At 35.7% G+C, this 20,155-nt stretch overlaps 1 protein-coding gene across 2 annotated transcripts in view; it reads right to left on the bottom strand.

Moving 5' to 3' along the window:
- The window catches only part of PIAS1 (protein inhibitor of activated STAT 1), a 128,704-nt gene that overhangs the window by 42,279 nt on the left and 66,270 nt on the right, over window positions 1–20,155 (bottom strand). For both annotated transcript variants that reach the window (XM_060418890.1, XM_015096836.3), the window contains 4 exons: window positions 5,685–5,769; window positions 5,385–5,432; window positions 1,606–1,696; window positions 814–948 (listed from right to left, as the gene is read on the bottom strand). In XM_060418890.1, the coding sequence (XP_060274873.1) occupies window positions 814–948; window positions 1,606–1,696; window positions 5,385–5,432; window positions 5,685–5,769 (359 nt within the window). The remainder of the gene's footprint in view (window positions 1–813; window positions 949–1,605; window positions 1,697–5,384; window positions 5,433–5,684; window positions 5,770–20,155) is intronic.

Genomic DNA, 20,155 nt, shown 5'->3' with positions numbered 1-20,155 from the left:
AAATGAAAAGGCAATAAACTACAAACAAACATTTGCAGCATGTGAAAGAAGGTTAAATCAGTAATGTAAGAACTCATAAACAATAAAAATAAGAAAAACAGCAACAGAGAAACAGATATTGATATATTTTTAAAATGTGAATAATCACAAATAAATTTGTTCAATCTCACTAATAATAAAAGGAGTACTAATTAAAGCAATCTAATACCACTATTTACCTATAAAAATTAGTAGAGATTTCAAAGAAAATAAAACTCAAGTGTTATCAGTCAACAGGCATATGAAAAAACACTGAAAGTCAGAGAATAAATTTTTAAAACATCTTTTGGTAAGGCAATCTGCCAGTGAACACAAAATTTCTTTAAATTCTGATGGTCTTTGATTCAGCAATTCCACTTAAGGGAATTTACTCTAAAGAAAGTACTATGCGTGTATGCAAAGTTAGAGCTATTAGGATAGTCTTCAAAATGTTCTTTGAAGTAAACAATCAAATAAATGTTCAACAATAGGGAACAGGCTAAACTATAGATACTTGTATTGAAATATGATGTAGCTGTTTCATACAGATGAACATGAAATGACATAGGAAGATGTTTATGAAAATACTTAGTGAAAGTTATCATTATAAAATATTGAATATTACAAGATCCCATTTTAAAAATGGGAACATGTTGAAAATTCACTGTGAGACAAAAAATAAATCCTTTGGTAACTCATTTTATACCCATTTTATTTATATATAAGCTCAAGTAGCCACAGAGCTTAACCCTTCCTTATAAAACAAAAGTCTGGAAGAAACAAAAATTTACTCACTCTTCCAATTTCTGCAGTCCAAGAAACAACAATGGTGTTTGGTACAGTTGTAGACAATCGGACAAGTGAGGTGATATTAATTGGTCGGCTGGGTCGCTTTGGTTCCACACCATTTTTAGTAGGTGGAAGATAACCCTAAGGATGAAATATAACATTTCTATTTATTACTTCCACAACCATTTAAACTTCCATTCCTTAAAAAAAAACAACACCCTACAAACTACATATTAGAAAATATGAGTATTTCCATTTAAAAGTGGAGAAGCAAACATTTGTAAGAGTTTTCTGTACGTTTCTCGAAACTACCCTACAGTCTCATTAAAGTAAACCTGAGAAAAATATTGGTGATAGAACGTAAAAATCTGTAAAAATTTAAGAATCATGTTGAATTCATAAACAACTTGGATAAACACATAAGGGCTATTTTAAACGTGAGCAACAATAGCCCCCACTCCTTCGTTAAATGCACAGCAGTCTTCATATCTCCCATCTACCACAAGGTTTCAGACACAAGAATACATCTGAGGTTTGATGAAACAATCTCTTCATCCCAAAATTAAATAAAATACTAAAAGCTACCACACCCAACTCCAAGTCCTAGACTATGTCTCCATAGCTAATGTCACAGCTGTTAATTGGACATAGTTGGTACAAGTGTTTCACTCAGTCACATGAATATACATCCAAAATAAAGACGTTTTCTTAATGAAAAACTATGATTAACAACAGCTGTGATGACTTATTTGCTAGCTATGTTGGGAATGCACTGGAAAAATAGCTTTTAGGACTTACTGGAAGGCTGCAAGGTTTTGTATTCACTTTCACACAAAGATTGGGTGGGAAGTGATCTTCTTGTGGACAACTGGTTTCTGATAAACAAAACCTAAACAATAAAGAACAAATTTAATTTCCTTTATTAAAAGATGATCTCATTGATATTTTTGTTCCATAGCTAATCTAAAAGATGGGCAAACTTAACAGCAACAACTATTAAAACTAGACATTTCATATTACGAATAAATGCATTTAAATAGGATCAAAATAAATAATTTTGTCAATGTAGAGTTTCAATAGTCACAACTACTAACCTGTAGTTGTCCTCATAGTATTTCCAGTCATTTGTTCAAGCATGCTGGCGGGGGTAGGGGTTGGGGGGTTGAGGTGGGGTGCTCTGGGGTTGAACACATTTAAGAAATTTTGGAGAGTAACATGGAACCTTATATTACCATATGTAAAACAGATAGCCAATGGGAATTTGCTGTATGACTCAGGGAACTCAAATCAGGGCTCTGTAACAACCTAGAGGGGTGGTGTAGGGAGGGGGTTCAGGAGGGAGGGGACATGTATATGCCTATGGATGATTCATGTTGATATTTGACAGAGAACAATGAAATTCGGTAAAAGCACTCATTCTTCAATGGAAAAAATTCAATTAAGTTTTCTCTGTACAGAACATCTCAAAGCTAATAAGGACTGTAAATTTTTAAGAGGGAAATGTATGTGTGTGTGCTCAGTCGTGTCTGACTCTTTGCAACCCTATGGATGGTAGCCCACCAGGCTCCTCTGTCCATGGGATTCTCCAGGCAAGAATACTGGAGTGGGTTGCCATTTTCTCCTCCAGGGGATCTTCTCAATCCAGAGGTTGAAGCTGTATCTCCTGTACTGGCAGGCAGATTCTTTATCACTGTGCCACCTGGGAAGCCTGATATAACATATGGTATTTCCCAAACTTATTTGTCTATAATACATTTTTTTGGTTCTCAGCAGAATATACTGAAAATGCTAGAAGTCAAGCTCCAGGATCAAGTTTTGTCCACCAAGTTCAAGTGTTCCATTAGTTCCTGAAAACTGAGGATGTTGAATAACGACATTATTTGTATTATATCCACGTGTTTAGAATACTATTTAGAAACTCACAAAAACATTTATTTCTAAATTACATGGTAATCTTTCAGGAAAAACCAAGACAGCTACATAATTTGTACACTCTCAATCTTTTCATTCTTTTTTTTTTTTTCAATTTGGCTGCACCAGGTCTTAGTTGTGGTATGTGGGATCTAGTTCCCTGACCGGGTACCGAACTGGGCCCTCTGCACTGGGAACGTAAAGGCTTAGCCCCAGGACCACCAGGGAAGTTCCTTACTCTATTCATTCTATAGATTGAGAAATAGATTAATCTGCTATTTAAGACAACAATTCTCAATTACTTCCTTGTTCCCAATATAGAGCTAAGGTTCATCCCACCTTTACAGAATGTTTACAGAACTTTTTGAGTTATATGTTAAGTATGCTATCTCTGAATTCTATGAAATATTCATTGTTTTTACACAAGTTTTACACAAGAAGCACAAGTATCTTCTCTCAATAATCTGCCTGCCATGGAATCTGTGTGAGGGAAGGTCCACAAATGGGACAATTTTCTATATAAAATTTTATGGGTACATATATGGTCATCTTTAAGCAGGGACAATCTATAGTTTCCATTACATTCTCAAAGAGGTTAGAGAGTCATAGAAAGGTTTAGAATTACCAACCTACAAAGATTTTCTCAAAATATACTTAGCACACAGATATCAACACCCACAAGATCATCTCTAACCCCAGCAGAACCTTCTATGACAGGCCAGTTCTTCACACAGCAAAAGTCAGAGGATGCTCCAGTTTCAAATCAATTATACCAACACTGTGGGAAATTAGAAACATGGACCTGGCTGCCTGAAGCCACCGAAAACCAAAATCCATGTGACAAGTTGACCCCTATTCAACTATGTGAAAAGTGAAAATCTAAATTATTCTTACAAACCAAAGGTTTTTTTAAAAAAGGAACAATAGCAGAAAGTTTCTATACAGATGTTCATGGGGGTGGAGAGGGGAAACAGATAAATGAAAACAGATTAGGAATCTAATAGAGAAAATACTGATCTTAATTCTGACCAAACTGTTTTTCATGTTTTAGATAAAGACTTATAATTAGGATAGTAAAAGGTATACACTCCAAACTTAATATCCTGGGATTGCTGTGGGGAATGGGCAGTGTAGGGATGAAAACAATTTAGCAAAACACAAAGAACCACATAATAATTCCCCAGTATAATACAAAATGGTTCTTTTTCCATTAAGTTCCGGAGATAATTTGAATTTAAAATAGCTAAGCCACTCCAGTATTCTTGTGCTTCTCTGGTTGCTCAGACAGTAAAGATTCTGCCTGCAATGCAGGACACCTGGGTTTCATCCCTGGACTGGGAAGATCCCCTGGAGAAGGTAATGGCTACCCACTCCAGTATCCTTGCCTGGAGAATTCTATGGACAGAGGAGCCTGGCAGACTACAGTCCATGGCGTCTCAAAGAGTTGGACATGAATGAGCAACGTTCACTTCAGAAGCCATTTTTAATCATCACAATTCCCTTAGAATCTCTGAGTTTATCTTAGAAAGAAAGAAAACCTTCCTTTGGAATGAGATCAATACCTCTTGCTGCTTTAAAGAATGCATGTACGGTAATGCTAAGGATAGCAGGTGGATCTTCTGTTCTAGAACTACGGTTTGCAAATTTAGTCTTGGGATATTCTCCTCAAACGAAAACTAACCCAGAAGTCAAACATGTAAAAGCAGGCCAAAGCAGCACTACTTTGGTTCAGAGTGTGTATGTGTGTGTGTCAGGTAAGAGAGTTGGGGTGGGGGAGAAGGTGGAATGATAGCCAGAGGGTAGACCCCAAATGGTGGCTTCAAGCAACAGTCTGAAAACCACTGTTTTAAAAGACAAAGTCACATACCAGTATGAACAAAATGTAAATTGAGGCAGGAAGTAAAAAATATTACAGCAATATGTAATTATTTATGAAGGCATCAAATTTTAGCCCTTCATTCAGTCATTATCATCATCTGCCCCTGACAGAGGATAACGCACCTTTCACACAGAAACACCTTTGTCAGTACCTTCCAAAACCAAGATCTCAATCTCTCCTTTGCTTTCAGTTTTCATCACACTATTTCTAAGTCTAGATCAGAGGTTTTCACGTTATTCCATGAAGAACTGAGCTGGTTCTTTAATCTCTTTTCTGATCTCTTAGTATGTATACAATCTGTACATACAACCTAGTATTTGATTTTGAGACTGGGCTGTGTGTTTGACTTAACCTTCCAACTTTATAGGGAAAATAGCTTCCGGAGGAAAACAATCGTCTTTGTTTTCTCTTCTCTCTATCGCAACAAGAACAGTGTGGGGCACTTAAGTCTACACTACAATAGTCACTGAGTAAAAAGAACAGCATAAGATGGTTTATGTAAGCAATGAGAGAGACATTAACATAAAAGATGTCTTAGATACTCTTAGAAGAAATGGGCTAAGAAAAGACACTGAATATGGGACAGTACCACGTTGGAAAATTTTCGTTTTGCTTTTCAAATTTATCAGGAGATGTCTCACACAGAATCTAAATTAGAGAGTATTTAAAAGTTAATGGCTTAAATATAGGACACAGAAAATACCTATTGAAAATCAGAAAGATTTTAAACATCTTTAAGAAATATTGACTTTTAAACTTTGAATATATACTGTAGTCAATACTTTACCTTAACTGGACCTGCACTGTGAAGTCACATTTGGTCCCAGAAATATCCCTAGAAAAGACATGGTAAGAACTAAAATTATTTTAAAGACATACACAGGAAAGCTGATTCAAAGACACAGCTAACTCCAGAACGTATATCAGAAATATCAACAGTTCTTATGATAACTAACACTCTAATAATTTTTTCAGTACTAATACTTGCATGACAATAATACTCACCCCTGAATATACTGTTTCAAAGTCACTTATTATAGACAAAACTACAAGGTCAAACTACAAGTTACACTCAGAGACAACTTACATGGAACTACTGATCTGCTGCACTTGTTGTGGTGTCAAGGCAAATGCAAAACAGGTTTCTCGAAAGCGCTGACTGTTGTCTGATGCTAAAGAAGAAAAGAATTATATTTTTTAATTACCTTCAAAATCATTAATATGGAACACAATAGCAAACAGAACAAAAAACTGTAACCATTCACAAGCCTTCAATTAACTAGGATGGATGCTAGCTTTTAGATAACAAGTCAATTATGGCATTTGAAAAATTAGATATGTGCTAAGTGTCTGATCATAGACATCTGCATCTAAAAAGGACATGTATAAAAACATGCTGATATTAATTTTAGTTAAAACAATACAAAGCCATTTAAAGATAAGTGTTTTTTGAGCTAAGTAACAAATATATACATACACCTTGAGATCTGCATAGGTGAGACGACAGTTGGACTTGAAGGCAAATTAAGAATTTTATCACCCCCCCAACTAACTATACCACAAAATTTTTATAAAATAAATATCATATATGATTTGTCCTATCCTTAGATGAACAGACCTCAAAATTTGCCTGTGGTTACTATCTCAAAGGAGGAAAGGAGTTACAAAAAGAAGGGAAAGAAGGGAATAGAGAGAAGAGGAAGGAAGGAGAGGTGGCGAAAGAAAAGAATATATTTTGAAATCAGTGGTAAATATCTTTCTTGTTTGCTATATTTCTGCACTAAATGATTGTTGAATGAAGGAAAGACTGAAAATGAAGAATAGCAAATTAAATTATTTAAACTGTCCTTTTCCAGGATAATTTTCTAGAACAAATGGATCACTTTTAATACCAAAGAACTCCCAGCCTGCGGGCCACTTAAACTGGTACAGAAAAAGTAGCTGAAGTTAGCCATTTCTTACCTGCAAGCAACACTTCCTCCAAAACTACCACCAAACACAAATGTCCAAAAAAGCTGTACAAATGAATGAGAAAGGAATCCAAAAGAGTACTGTTGGATCTACAATTTCAAGTCAATGACCAACCTAGATAGCATATTGAAAAGCAGAGACATTACTTTGCCAACAAAGGTCCGTCTAGTCAAGGCTATGGTTTTTCCAGCGGTCATGTATGGATGTGAGAGTTGGATTGTGAAGAAGGCTGAGCGCCCAAGAATTGATGCTTCTGAACTATGGTGTTGGAGAAGACTCTTGAGAGTCCCTTGGGCAGCAAGGAGGTCCAACCAGTCCATTCTGAAGGAGATCGGTCCTGGGTGTTCTTTGGAAGGAATGATGCTAAGGCTGAAACTCCAGTACTTTGGCCACCTCGTGTGAAGAGTTAACTCATTGGAAAAGACTCTGATGCTGGGAGGGATTGGGGACAGGAGGAGAAGGGGACGACAGAGGATGAGATGGGTGGATGGCATCACCGACTCAATGGACGTGAGTTTGAGTGAACTCCAGGAGTTGGTGATGGACAGGGAGGCCTTGCGTGCTGTGATTCATGGGGTTGCAAAGAGTCGGACACGACTGAGCAACTGAACTGAACTGAACTGATAGGAGTATCTCTTCACATCTACATTTGTATTTCTGCTTTCTGTGATCTGGGAAGTTTTTTTTCTTAAAAATTAATTATTTTCATTAGAGGCTAATTACTTTAAAATATTGTGGTGGTTTTTGCCACACATTGACATGAATCAGCCAGGGGTATACATGTGTCCTCCATCCTGAACCCCTCTCCCACCTCCCTCCCCATCCCATCCCTCAGGGTCATCCCAGTGCACCGGCCCTGAGCGCCCTGTCTCATGCATTGAATCTGGACTGGCGATCTATTTCACACATGGTAATATACATGTTTCAATGCTATTCTCTCAAATCATTCCCCACTTACCTTCTCCCACAAAGTCCAAAAGTTTGTTCTTTACATTTGTGTCTCTTTTGCTGTTGCGCGTATAGGGTCATCGTCATCATCTTTCTAAATTCCATATACATGCGTTAGTATACTGTATTGGTGTTTTTCTGACTTATTTCACTCTGTATAATAGGCTCCAGTTTCATCCACCTCATTAGAACTGATTCAAATGCATTCTTTTTAATAGCTGATTAATACTCCATTGTGTATATGTACCACAGCTTTCTTATCCATTCATCTGCTGATGGACATCTAGGTTGCTTCCATGTCCTGGCTATTATAAACTGTGCTGCGATGAACATTGGGGTACATGTGTTTCTTTCACTTCTGGTTTCCTCGGTGTGTATGCCCAGCAGTGGCATTGCTGGGTTGTATGGCAGTTCTGTTTCCAGTTTTTAAGGAATCTCCACACTGTTCTCCATAGTGGCTGTACTAGTTTGTATTCCCACCAAAGGTGTAAGAGGGTTCCCTTTTCGCCACACCCTGTCCAGCATTTATTGCTTGTAGACTTTTGGATTGCAGCCATTCAGACCAGCATGAGATGGCACCTCATTGTGGTTTTGATTTGCATTTCTCTGATAATGAGCGATGTTGAGCATCTTTTCAACTGTTTATTAGCCATCTGTATGTCTTCTTTGGAGAAATGTCTGTTTAGTTCTTTGGTCCATTTTTTGATTGGGTTGTTTATTTTTTTGCATGAGCTGCTTGTATATTTTCGAGATTAACTCTTTGTCCGTTGCTTCATTTGCTATTATTTTCTCCCATTCTGAAGGCTGTCTTTCCACCTTGCTTATAGTTTCCTTTGTTGTGCAAATGCTTTTAAATTTAATTAGGTCCCATTTGTTTATTTTTTGCTTTTATTTCCATTACTCTGGGAGGTGGGTCATAGAGGATCCTGCTGTGATTTATGTCAGGGAGTGTTTTGCCTATGTTGGGAAAGTTTTTTCTTAAAGACTTTATCCCCAAGAAACAGTTAAGATAACCAGAAAGCTATCTTAATTATGAAATATCAACTTGGCAAAAAGCAGATAACCAAGGACCAGAATGTAGAAAAGCAAACAGTTTCCTCTTTCAGGCAATGAAAGTAACTTCTTTGTTTCTGACTTAGGATATGTCTCTATCAAAATTTTAGTCCAGTAGGCTTCGCCTGATTTAGATTTCTGGCTCTGTTGTAAAACAGTACTAAAATAAGTTTCCAAGTATCAAAAATAATATTATTCTCTAGGCAAAGTTTCAGATTCTTTTAGAATATATGAGTACAGTAAGTTCTGGACACACACACACAGACTTAGAAAAGATAGAACTAAAATAACGAGGTTGCTTTTTGAGCCACACATAGAAATCAGGTTTATTTTTTAATAGTAACCCCTTTACATCCTCTTATATATATATTAATAGTAGACTGAACTGTTCACAGGATTATTAACTGGCTACCTAGAAAACCATCTTTCATACTATTTGATTTTCAGGTTTAATTTTGTTATGAATGCCAGTGAATTATAGTTTTGGTCTTAGGTAACAGACCATTCAAAATTTTTTCTAAAAGTTAATTAAGCTATCATTATTCCTTTCAGAAAAATTCAGGCCAAACAGAATCATGGAATCTTATACTGAAAAGTAAGCCTTACCAATCATCCAAAACAATGACCTCCAATGTTGAGGATACGCATCTAAGAGATGCATAGATTTTTCATAAAATCTAATTCACAAAAATATCTAAAATTTTATGTCAAATCTTGTATGGCACATGCTAAATTATTTTTCTGAAAGGGTACAAAGATCAAATGAGCTTGCAGACCACTGATCTAAATTCAAATTCTAAATTCAAATTCAGGAATTCAACATTCCTTTCAATTCTTCCATTTATATACTTTGAAACATTTTAGAGATGAGGGAAGAGTGGTCATTACTCTTGTCAGACAGAAGATGACTAGTGATGTACAGTGTAATTATAAGAAAGCTTGCAGCCAAACAGAGTAGCAAGTCTAGTGGGAGAGAGATGAGATCACACAGACATGGATTTGAAACAGGTTTTACCACTTATTTGCCATGTGACCTTAGGTACTGTTTTCTCCAATACTTAAACACACACAAACACAAAAACCCTCATAGGATTATTTTAAATATAAATATAAATGAGGTAAGATATTTAAAAAGCACCAATTTCCTTTTCTGTCTCCCTTTCTCCTTATGACCTTACACTGAATCAAAACATAATGCTCTAACTCCCACCCATTGATGTCATATAGTATAGCCAGTTACAGGCACTCTTCAAATATTTTAGATAGCAGTAATGTGCCCCACTCTCTCCATTGACTATTTCCACTGTATTTCAGGCAAGATTTCAGAATTACTCACCATTCTGATCTTTCTCCTCCAGACACACACCAGACTTTTTAAAGCACTGAACACACTCTTTGTCACAGCATATATTATTTTTCCCAAATATTTGCTGCCCCTCTGTACTGACCCCTTCCCCAAAGGAGGATTATGACACAGTGTCACTGTTGCCTTGGTCAATGAAATATGAGTGGAAGTGTACCACTTCAGAGCAGACCTTTAAGACCTGTCCACATCTTTCCTTCTAGTCTAGCTTGATTCTAAAGTGGAGAGAACACAGAGCAGAGCCACAGTCAATTCACAGATAATAAGCAGCGTTAAGTGAAAAATAAATCTTAGTTGTTTGCCGTTGAAATTTATGATTGCTTTTAAGCTGACTGACATTATTCCAAATGTCACATGACAACAATATTTCTATCAACAACTGCAATATACTATTATTAATCCACACAACAACCATAAACAAAGCTTTTCTCAGAGTTAGAAATTGAGGTTCTGAGTAGTTATGTAACTGTCAAGGCCTCATACTAGGTAAGTAGGACCCAAATTAGAACTCAGATCTACACATTTCCAAAGCCCATGCTCTTCTCATAACATAGGACTATTAGCTTCCCGATCTAAGTACTGTACTTCTATTAAGTACAGACTAGCATTATATTTGATCACAGAAAACAGGAAAAGAGTTTCCCACTATACCCTCATCATAACTGCTTGTCATTTCTACATATTTCTTACCACTTAAATTATACATATAATTTGAAAGCTTGCTTTAAAAAAATTACTCTTATCACATTTTCAATTATAATCTCTATTACCATATTTAATTATTGCATTGTATTCTATCTATGGGGTATATGAAAATTGTAATTACTCCTTTGATTAGCCATTTAGGTTTCTCTAAGTTTTCATTATTTGAAAACAACTCTGTATACAGGATTTATATGTTCGCTTTTTGGAAAGAGGGGTATAGTTATTATTTTCTTTGGATCAATTCCCAGATGTAGGTTTTCTGGGTCAAAAGGTATTGAGATCTTTTAAAATGAATTTTATCACAAGAGTAGTTTTCAAATGCTTGTAGCACTATATATATATATAGCGTATATATATATACACATATATGAAAGACCATTACCAATTTGTACATCTACTTATTGCATTTTACTCTGGCCTGCCTGAGAGTTGCTGTTAATTTAATGGGTAGGTCTGTGTAACTCCTTAGTAGTTTAAATTGTATCAAAAATGTTTTTCCTGTTTTCAACTTCCTATTTAGTTAATTGTCCAATCTTGTCCTATGCCTATGTTTACATTTGCATAGAGTTTCATATATTAAAAAAATATTAACCTTGGAAATTTGCTGAAAATATTTCCCCTCGTCTGTTATATTTTTTCATTTTGGCAATATTTTTGGATAATTCAAAGTTAAGTTTTATGTCATCTTATCTGTCAATCACTTCCTTTGTTAATTTGTATTGTTTCCCTCCTTAGGTTCATTCAGTACACAATTCATTTCTTTGGCTTGTTGTTTCCATGTAATTATCAATCCATCTGGAACATATTTTAATATGTAATATTTTTTAAAATATAAATTTTTGTTTCTCCAAATTGCTTAGTTATACTAACACTATTTATTAAATAATCTTTCTACCTTATGGATATGTGTGCTTCCTTTATCACATATTAAATCCTTATATCCAATATGTTCCATTTCCAGGCTATTTTCTCATTGGTCTTCTTTATCCTGGTGCTGGCACCCTATGTTTTCAACTGTTACAATTTCACTATGTTTTGATATCTTCTATTAGGTTTCTCTCCATTTATTCTGTTTTCAGAACTTTAACATCAATTCAAATGTTTTATCAAGATGAACTTCTGAATCCTTTTGTCATGATTCTCAAAGTTCAATGGTATTTTGAGCAAAATTATACCCATGACTTATTTTAAGAGCTGATATCTTTATATCTTTAATCTTTCTATGCTGGAGTACTGTACCTGTGTCCATTTATTCATATCCTTACGGTTTTACCATTTTTATCATCGGATTCCCAGGTAGAGAATATGCCTGCGAATGCAGGAGATACAGGTTCAACCCCTGGGTCAATAAGATCCCCTGGAGGAGGGATAGCAACCCACTCCATTATTATCATTGGGAAAATCCCACGGACAGAGAAATCTGGCGGGCTACAGTCCATGGGGCCACAAAGAGTGGGACACAACTGAGCACACGTGAATGCATTTCTATCATAAAAATTAGTCACACAGTTTCCATTAAGATTATTCTTATACAAACTATCAACCAATAGGAGAATGACTCGGCATTCATGTAACAGAACACTCTAACAAAAAAAAAAAAAGAGAGAGAGAGAGGACAATCAACACCAGAAGCTACTTTCTTTTGAAGATCAATAAAATTGATAAACCTCTAGCAATACTACTAAGGAAAAGAAGAAAAGACACAAATAAGAATAAGAAATATGAAGTGACATCACTACAGAGTTTATAGATAATAAAAACATATAAAAGAATATCACGAACACCTTTCAGACTAGAACTGACAACTTTAAAACTCTTGCCCCTAAATTAAAAAGAGAATATTTCTCAACTCATTCCATGAAGAGAGTATTACTACAGTACCAAAACAAGACAAATACATTGAAAGAAAACTACCATTGTTGCTTCTCATGAACATAAATACAAACATTCATGACACAACTTTAGCAAATCCAATCCAATCATATTAAAGTTAAAAAATGACTATACGACTATAAAAAAATGACTATACTACATGACTATGTTTAAAAAAGGGTAACATATCATAACCAACAGAGACTTATCCCAAGAATGCAGAGTTGGTTCAACATTCAAGTCACTAGGTTAACAAACTAAAGAAGAAACAACATAATACCATTTCAATAGATACAGAAAAAGCATCTGACAAAAATTCAACATTCTTGATTTTTAAAAAAAAACTTACAGCAAACCAAGTATAAAAGTGAACTTTCTCAACCCAATAAATGGTTTCTATGAAAAATCTATAGTCAACATTATACTTAAAGATGAAAGACTAAAGAATTAGAAACAAGGCAATGATATCCATTTATCAGTTCTATTCAGCAATGTACTGGCAATTCTTGTCAGTGCAATAAAGCAAGAAAAAGAAATAAAAAACATCAGGATTGGAAAGTAACTAAAATCATCTATCCACAGACAATATGATGATCTATGTAGAAAATCTCACAGAACCTACCAAAAGGTATTAGAATAAGTGAGTTCAGTAAGGTAACAATAAAATATAAAAATCTGTGTTATTTCTCTAAATTAGCAGCAAACAGTAAGAAACTGAAATTTTAAAAACACATTTATAGTAGCATCCCCTCAAAATGAAATACTTAGGGGTAAATCTGACAAAAGAGGCGCTAGACCTGTGCAGTGGAAAACGCTAAATAATGCTCAGAAAAATTAAGGACCAAAATAAATGAAGAGACAGTGTTTATGATCAGAAGACTCAATTCTGTTAAGATATCAGTTGTTTCAAACTGATCTACAGATTCAATGTAATCTAATCAAAATCCTAGCTAGTTTTTGCTGTTTTTTTTTCTTTTAAAGAAATTGAAAAGGTGCTTCTAAACTTCACATGGAAATGCAAAATACCTAGAAGAGTTAAAACAACTCTGAAAAAGAACAAAGCTAGAGGACTAACCGGAGAAGGCAATGGCAGCCCACTCCCGTACTCTTGCTTGCCTGGAAAATCCCATGGGCAGAGGAGCCTGGTGAGCTTCAGTCCATGGGGTCGCTAAGAGTCGGAAATGATTGGGAGACTTCACTTTCTCTTTTCACTTGGATGCACTGGAGAAGGAAATGGCAACCCACTCCAGTGTTCTTGCCTGGAGAATCCCGGGAACAGGGGAGCCTGGAGGGCTGCCGTCTATGGGGTCGCATGGAGTCAGACATGACTGAAGCGACTTAGCAGCAGCAGCAGAGAACTAACACCACTTGATTTCAAAACTTATCATAAAGATACAGTAACTAAGACACTGTGATGCTGGTGTCAAGATAAAAAAAAACAGATCTATGGAGCAGAGTAGAGAATCTTGAAATATACCCACATATATATGAACAACTGATTTCTGACAAAGGCACAAAGGCAATTTAGTTGGAAAAGAATAGTCTTTTCAATGAATGGTGCCAGAACAACTGGAAAACCATATGCAGTGGGGAGAAAAGTGCTTTGAATCATACAGCACACCATATATAAAAATTAACACAAAGTAGATCATAAATAACAGAGAAAATGGTAGAGTAGGAAGCTCCAGGAGTTACTCCCTCCTCCAAAACAACCATTAAGCTGGAGAAATTTTTTTAAAAGATCAGAATTAATGATTTCAGAACTTTAAACCTGATCAGACACTTCACAGCGACCAGGAGGAATGCTTGATGAAGAGACTGTCGAATATGTTGAGAGGGCTATGTGAGAGATCTAGCAATCATCCCCTATTCCTCGGCCCCACCATAGCTGTAGGGACTATGACTTGCCATCTATTACAAGACTTAAAAGAGGTGTACACACTTTTCACACCTTAGGAGGGGGCAGGGTGAGAGGGTTGTTGGCTATTTGTAGAAATCTCTGTCAGATCACAGGCTGACTGAAGAGAAATGGCAGAGAAACTTCACAGACCACACCAAAGGAATACAGCTAGCTCCAGCTTATCCCTGAGGGTCACTAAGTTGCTGACAACCTCTTTGAACTCTGCGTCCACCTTCTCAAATCCATGAAAATCATCAACAAACTGTGGGAAAAGGTTCTTCCAAACTCCATTCATGATGACAGCTGAAACCTCAGGCCGAGCAAAGTCAATGGGATTTGTGGCCTTGTAGATGTTATAGTCCTTCCAAAATTGTTGCAAGACTGTTCCTGATTCATCTCTCGCCTTTACTGCCTGATGAAAACTGTGACACAAATAGTATTTCTTGAAAGTCACTGTAAGTCCCTGGTCCATGCTGAGACGTAGTACTTGGTGGCAGATGCACCTCTTTGACGTTGGTGTGAAAGTCATCCATGAACAGGGCCTGGAGCACTGTTGAGTGGCAAAAGAATTTTGAATGGGACATCCTTCTCCAGGCAATATTTCTCTACCTCCAGGATAAAGTGGTGGAAAAACCAGTCCTGGAAAATGGCCTGTGCACCCAGGCTTTAGGGTTACTCTTTCATACAACAGGAAGAGAGTCCTTCACTATGTTTTTAAGGGTTCTTGGGTTCTCTGTACGATAAACCAAGAAAGGCTTCAGCTTCAAATAGCTGCAACCATTGCCACCAAACAAGAGTTAGCCTATCCTTTGCTGCTATATAGCATGGCATCAACTTTCCGTACTTACTGATATAACTTTGGTCTGGATCCTCTTCCAGTATAGTCCTGTCTCATCCACATTAAAAGACCTGCTCAGGTAAATACTTGCCTTCATCAATAATAGCTTTTAGGGTTTCAGGAAATTCCCAGGCAGCTACCGTATCTGCAATGGCTGCCTCACCACTTACTTTTACACTGTGAAGGCTGGCTCTAGCCTTTAACTGGTGAAATCAGCCATGTTGTTCACTTGGTAAGTCGTGTCCGAATCTTTGCAACCCCATGGACTGCAGCACACCAGGGTTCCCTGTCTTTCCCAGCCATGGATGGCATTAAAAGATGCACCCTCTGATTTCTCACCATGTTTTTACTTCAAGTCTTCGTAAAGACTTTGAGCTTTCATTAAGTCAGCATTAAGCTGAGCTGGAACTCAGTGCTGAGGCTGATCTTGCATTCACACACTGAGAAGTTTCTCTATCTCCTCCACTGCTTTTCTATGCTTCTTCAATATTATTGTCAAGATCACCAGCACAGCAGACTTCACATGTTCCGTGATCTTCTCCATGTTCTTTAGAATTGGGCCTATGCTTGAATGATTCATGTTATAGGAACAAGTGATATCTACCATCTGTTTACTTCACTGCACTCAATTATTTTCATTTTTGTTTCCATTGTTATCACCTGGTACTTCTGAGCAGTATCAGCTACATCACCACTGCTTTTACACTTGCTTCTGGACATCCTGGGCTTGATATAAAGATATGTACTACTGTATTCTATACAGTAAAGTGCATAAAAACACAACAGTTTGTAGAGGAAGCATGCACTTGACAACGTATGCCAGACACGTGAACTAACTTACGTGATTGAACATGCAAACGTACATTCTCATCTTTGAAAGTTCACAACTTGAGGTTCATATGTAGGGGACATACTGTACACAAAACCAGAACCACTTCAAACTGACTAGCGTGGCTATAATTAAAAACAAAACAGAAAACAACAAGAGTTGGTGAGGATACAGAAAAACTGGAACCCCTCATACACTGATGCAGATGCTCTGGAAAACAATCTGGCAGCTCCCCCAAGAGTAAACCACAAAATTATCATTAAGATTCAGTAACTCCACTTTTACGTATATACTACAGCAAAGAAATGAAAACAAGGACTCAGACACCCAAATGCCAGTGTCCATGACAGCTTTATTCACAATAGCCATAAGGTAAAACGCTGTCCATCAACAGATGAATGGATAAACAAAATGTGGTTTATCTGTACCACAGAATATATTATTCAGCCATTAAAAGGATAAACTTCTGACACATGCTACAACATGGATGAACCTTGTAAATACTAAGTTGAAATAAGGCAGACACAAAAGGGTAAATATTATATGATTCCATGTATGTATCTAGATTAGGCAAATTGATAAGAGATCCAAAATAGATTAGGGGTTCCTAGTGGCTGTAGGGAAGGAGGAATGGGAAATTACTGCTCAATGGCTACAAAATTACTGCTCAGGGTGATATAAATTTAGAAATGTAGTTGTAATCATTGAACAACATTGTAAATATAATGAAACACACTGAATTATATACCTTAAAAATGATAAAATGACAAACTTAATTTATATTATATATATTGTGTGTGCTCAGTTGTGTCCGAATCTTGGCGACCCCATGGACTGCAGTCCACCAGCCTCTGTCCATGAAATTTTTCAGGCAAGAATATTGGAATGGGTTGCTATTTCCTATTCCAGGGGATCATCCTGACCCAGGGATCCAACCTGCGTCTCTTGTGTCTCCTGAATCAGCAGGTGGATTTCTTTACCTCTGTACCACCTGGGAAGGCTCTATATTATTACAATAAAAAGATTAACAGGTCCTAGACCTAAATGAAAAACCTAAAACTACAAAATATATAGAAGAACACATAAAAGAATATTTTTTGTGATCTTGGAGTAAGTAAAGGCTTCTATTTTTTAAAATGTATTTTATTGTAGTTGATTTACACGTTGTTTTAATTTTGGCTGTACAGCGAAATGATTTAGTTATACATATATGTACTTTTTTTTCATATTCTTTTCCCTTATGGTTTATCACAGGACACTTTATTCCCTGTGTTATTCAGTAAGACCTTTTCTTTTAAAGCCATTCTATGTATAATAGTTTGCAGCTGCTAACCCCAAACTCCCAGTCCAGGAGTAAGTTGAGAGTACAGATTTCTTTAGAGATACAGTCCCAAAGCACAACGTTTTTTTTAATTGATGAACTGAACTTCATAAAAATTAAGAACTTATGCTCTTGGAAAGACACTGTTAAAAAGAAATGAAAAGAGAAGCCACAGACTGGGAGAAAATATTTAAAACTCACATAACCATTAAGACTTGCAGCCAGAATATATAAAGAACTCTACATAAAGTCACCAACAAAAAAGCAAACAACATAACAAAATTTACAATGTGAAAAGATCTAAACAGACGCCTCATCAAAGAAGATAAATATATGGATGACAAAAAAGCACATTAAAAGATGTTCAACATCCTTAGTCTGTGGGAAATGCAAATTAAAACCACAATGAGACACACGCCTATTAGAATGTCTAAAGATCTTTAAAATGATAGCATCAAGTGTTGACAAGGATGGAGAGCAACTGCAAAGTTCATATGCTGTAGGTGAGAATATAAAATGAACTAACACTGAAAAAAAAAGTTGAGCAGTTACTTACTAAGTTAAACCTGTATCCACTAACCCACTCGTTCCACTCCTAAGTAATGTATCCAAAAAAAATATAAGCATATAATCATTTGAGCCTAAATTCTGAGCCCAAATTTTTATAGCAGCTTTGTTCTCATCAGCCAAAAACTGGAAACAACTCAAATATCTATCAACGGGTGAATGAATAGTGTTATATCCACACAATGAAATACCACTCAGCAATAAAAAGCAATACACTATCAATACAACATAGATAAACCTTAGAATATAATCTTGAATAAGAAAAAAATCAGACCTCACTGCCCACTTCAAAAAAAAAAAAAAGATTATATATTTCATGATACCACTTATAAAATTTTAGAAAATGCAAACTGATCTATACTGACAAAAAACATCTAATCTAGGAGCTGGGTGGGAATGGAAGGGGCAGCAGGGAGGAATTACTAACGGGATGAGGAAACCTTGGGGAATGATAGAGAAGTTCATTATTTTTATTATGGTGGTAATTTCACATAGTTAAAATGTATTATATTGTACCTTTCAAGTATGTATAGTTTATGGCATATCAAGGATACTTGCATAAAGTTGTTTAAAAAAATAGTAAGTAAAGCAAAATGATGCACACACACACCCACATGCAAAAAAAGGGCAGATGGTGAGGGGGTAAGAACAACAGAGCCCTAGAGAACCTGTACCAAATTTAAGGCTCAAGTCAAGGAATAAATGCCCAGAAATTCAGAAAGAAAAACAGAAGGAAATGTTGTCCTTGATATCGAAGGAAGACAGGATTTCAAAGTGATAATGTTAAATGCTCAGAAGTCAGGTTAAGAATTCAGAATTAGACTTAATAAACTAGCAAGTCATAGGTGATCTTGGCTGGACCTGTTTCAGTGGAACGTGATTGCAACAAATTCAGGTATGAATGGTTACTGATTTTAATACTTAAATATGAGATGTTTGTTTTCATAACTGCAATAAGAAATTAATATCTCAGATTTCTGAACTAATTATCATTCTGTTTTAAATTATTATAAGCAATCTTGAAGACCTCCAAAGTTCTATAAATTGAAATTTTGCTAAGAGTGTTTAATATGAGCATTTTCAGGATGTAGGATGAGTGTCCTGGGTAATAACTCAGCCTCTCAATGTGGCCTAAATTATTGTATACTTGTCAGTAGCTCTTGTAGACAGTAAAAAGAGTCATTCAGATTTCCACCTTTTCTATACACCGATTTAGGGAAAGGATGAAATGTTCTAGTGGAGTTACCTACAAAGATCATGGAGGATATCTCTTGAGGATATTACGGGCATACTGTACTCAAAGGAAAAGATTTTCAATAATCTCCCCGTAAGTATTAACTTCTGTTTCAATTGTGAGAAAGAAAAGCATTGCTCATAATAAGCAGAATATAATTATCATTCAATATATTAAATGTGCAGAGAAAAGGTTAAGGTTTTAGAAACTTCATTTTTTAAAACATTGATCCATAGAACGATGAACTAAAAACAGAAGGAAGAATCATGTGGCAATTTACATAAACACATGGAAGGTAAAACCTAGATACATAAAATAAACAAAGTTATTGAGATTCTGATGATAGAAACACTGAGCTAATCTAAGTGGCTGTACTTTCAACTGCTCTAAAAATATTCGTTATTCCACCTCACCAGCAGAAAGAAAAGCTAAAAATAGTCATCTTTCTGTTATAGAGTATTTCTCACTGTCTTGGGGAAAGTGAAACTTAAGTACCTATCTACAAACATCAGTCATAAAATCTTTAATGAGCATATTGGTTTACTTAAAAAACAAAAACAAAAACCTGGACAACTGGGTAATTTTTTAAAATATACCTGAAATTACATAATTTCATCATTAGGCTGCTAACTACCATTAAAACATAAGATTGCAAAAATCTGTTCCCCAATAAAAGGCATATAACAAATCATCAACAAACTTACTATCTATCTTTAATATGGGAAATACTTAAAGCAAACAAAATATAAAGATCTAAGAACACAGTCATAAAATATTAAGGTAAAAAAGGCAAGATATAAACTCGAAATGTACAGCTAAGTAGAATTTATATATACAGATAAATACATATGCATTGAAAGATCAAAAGAGGCAGCAAAACTGATTACTTTGTAACTTAAAATTTTTTCCATATTGAGTATGTATTGTTTTTATAATAATTTGTTTTATCTTACCTAG

This window comes from Ovis aries, chromosome 7, assembly GCF_016772045.2.
Source record: "Ovis aries strain OAR_USU_Benz2616 breed Rambouillet chromosome 7, ARS-UI_Ramb_v3.0, whole genome shotgun sequence".
NCBI classification, from domain to species: domain Eukaryota; kingdom Metazoa; phylum Chordata; class Mammalia; order Artiodactyla; family Bovidae; genus Ovis; species Ovis aries.
This window is presented reverse-complemented; position numbering and strand designations above follow the sequence as displayed.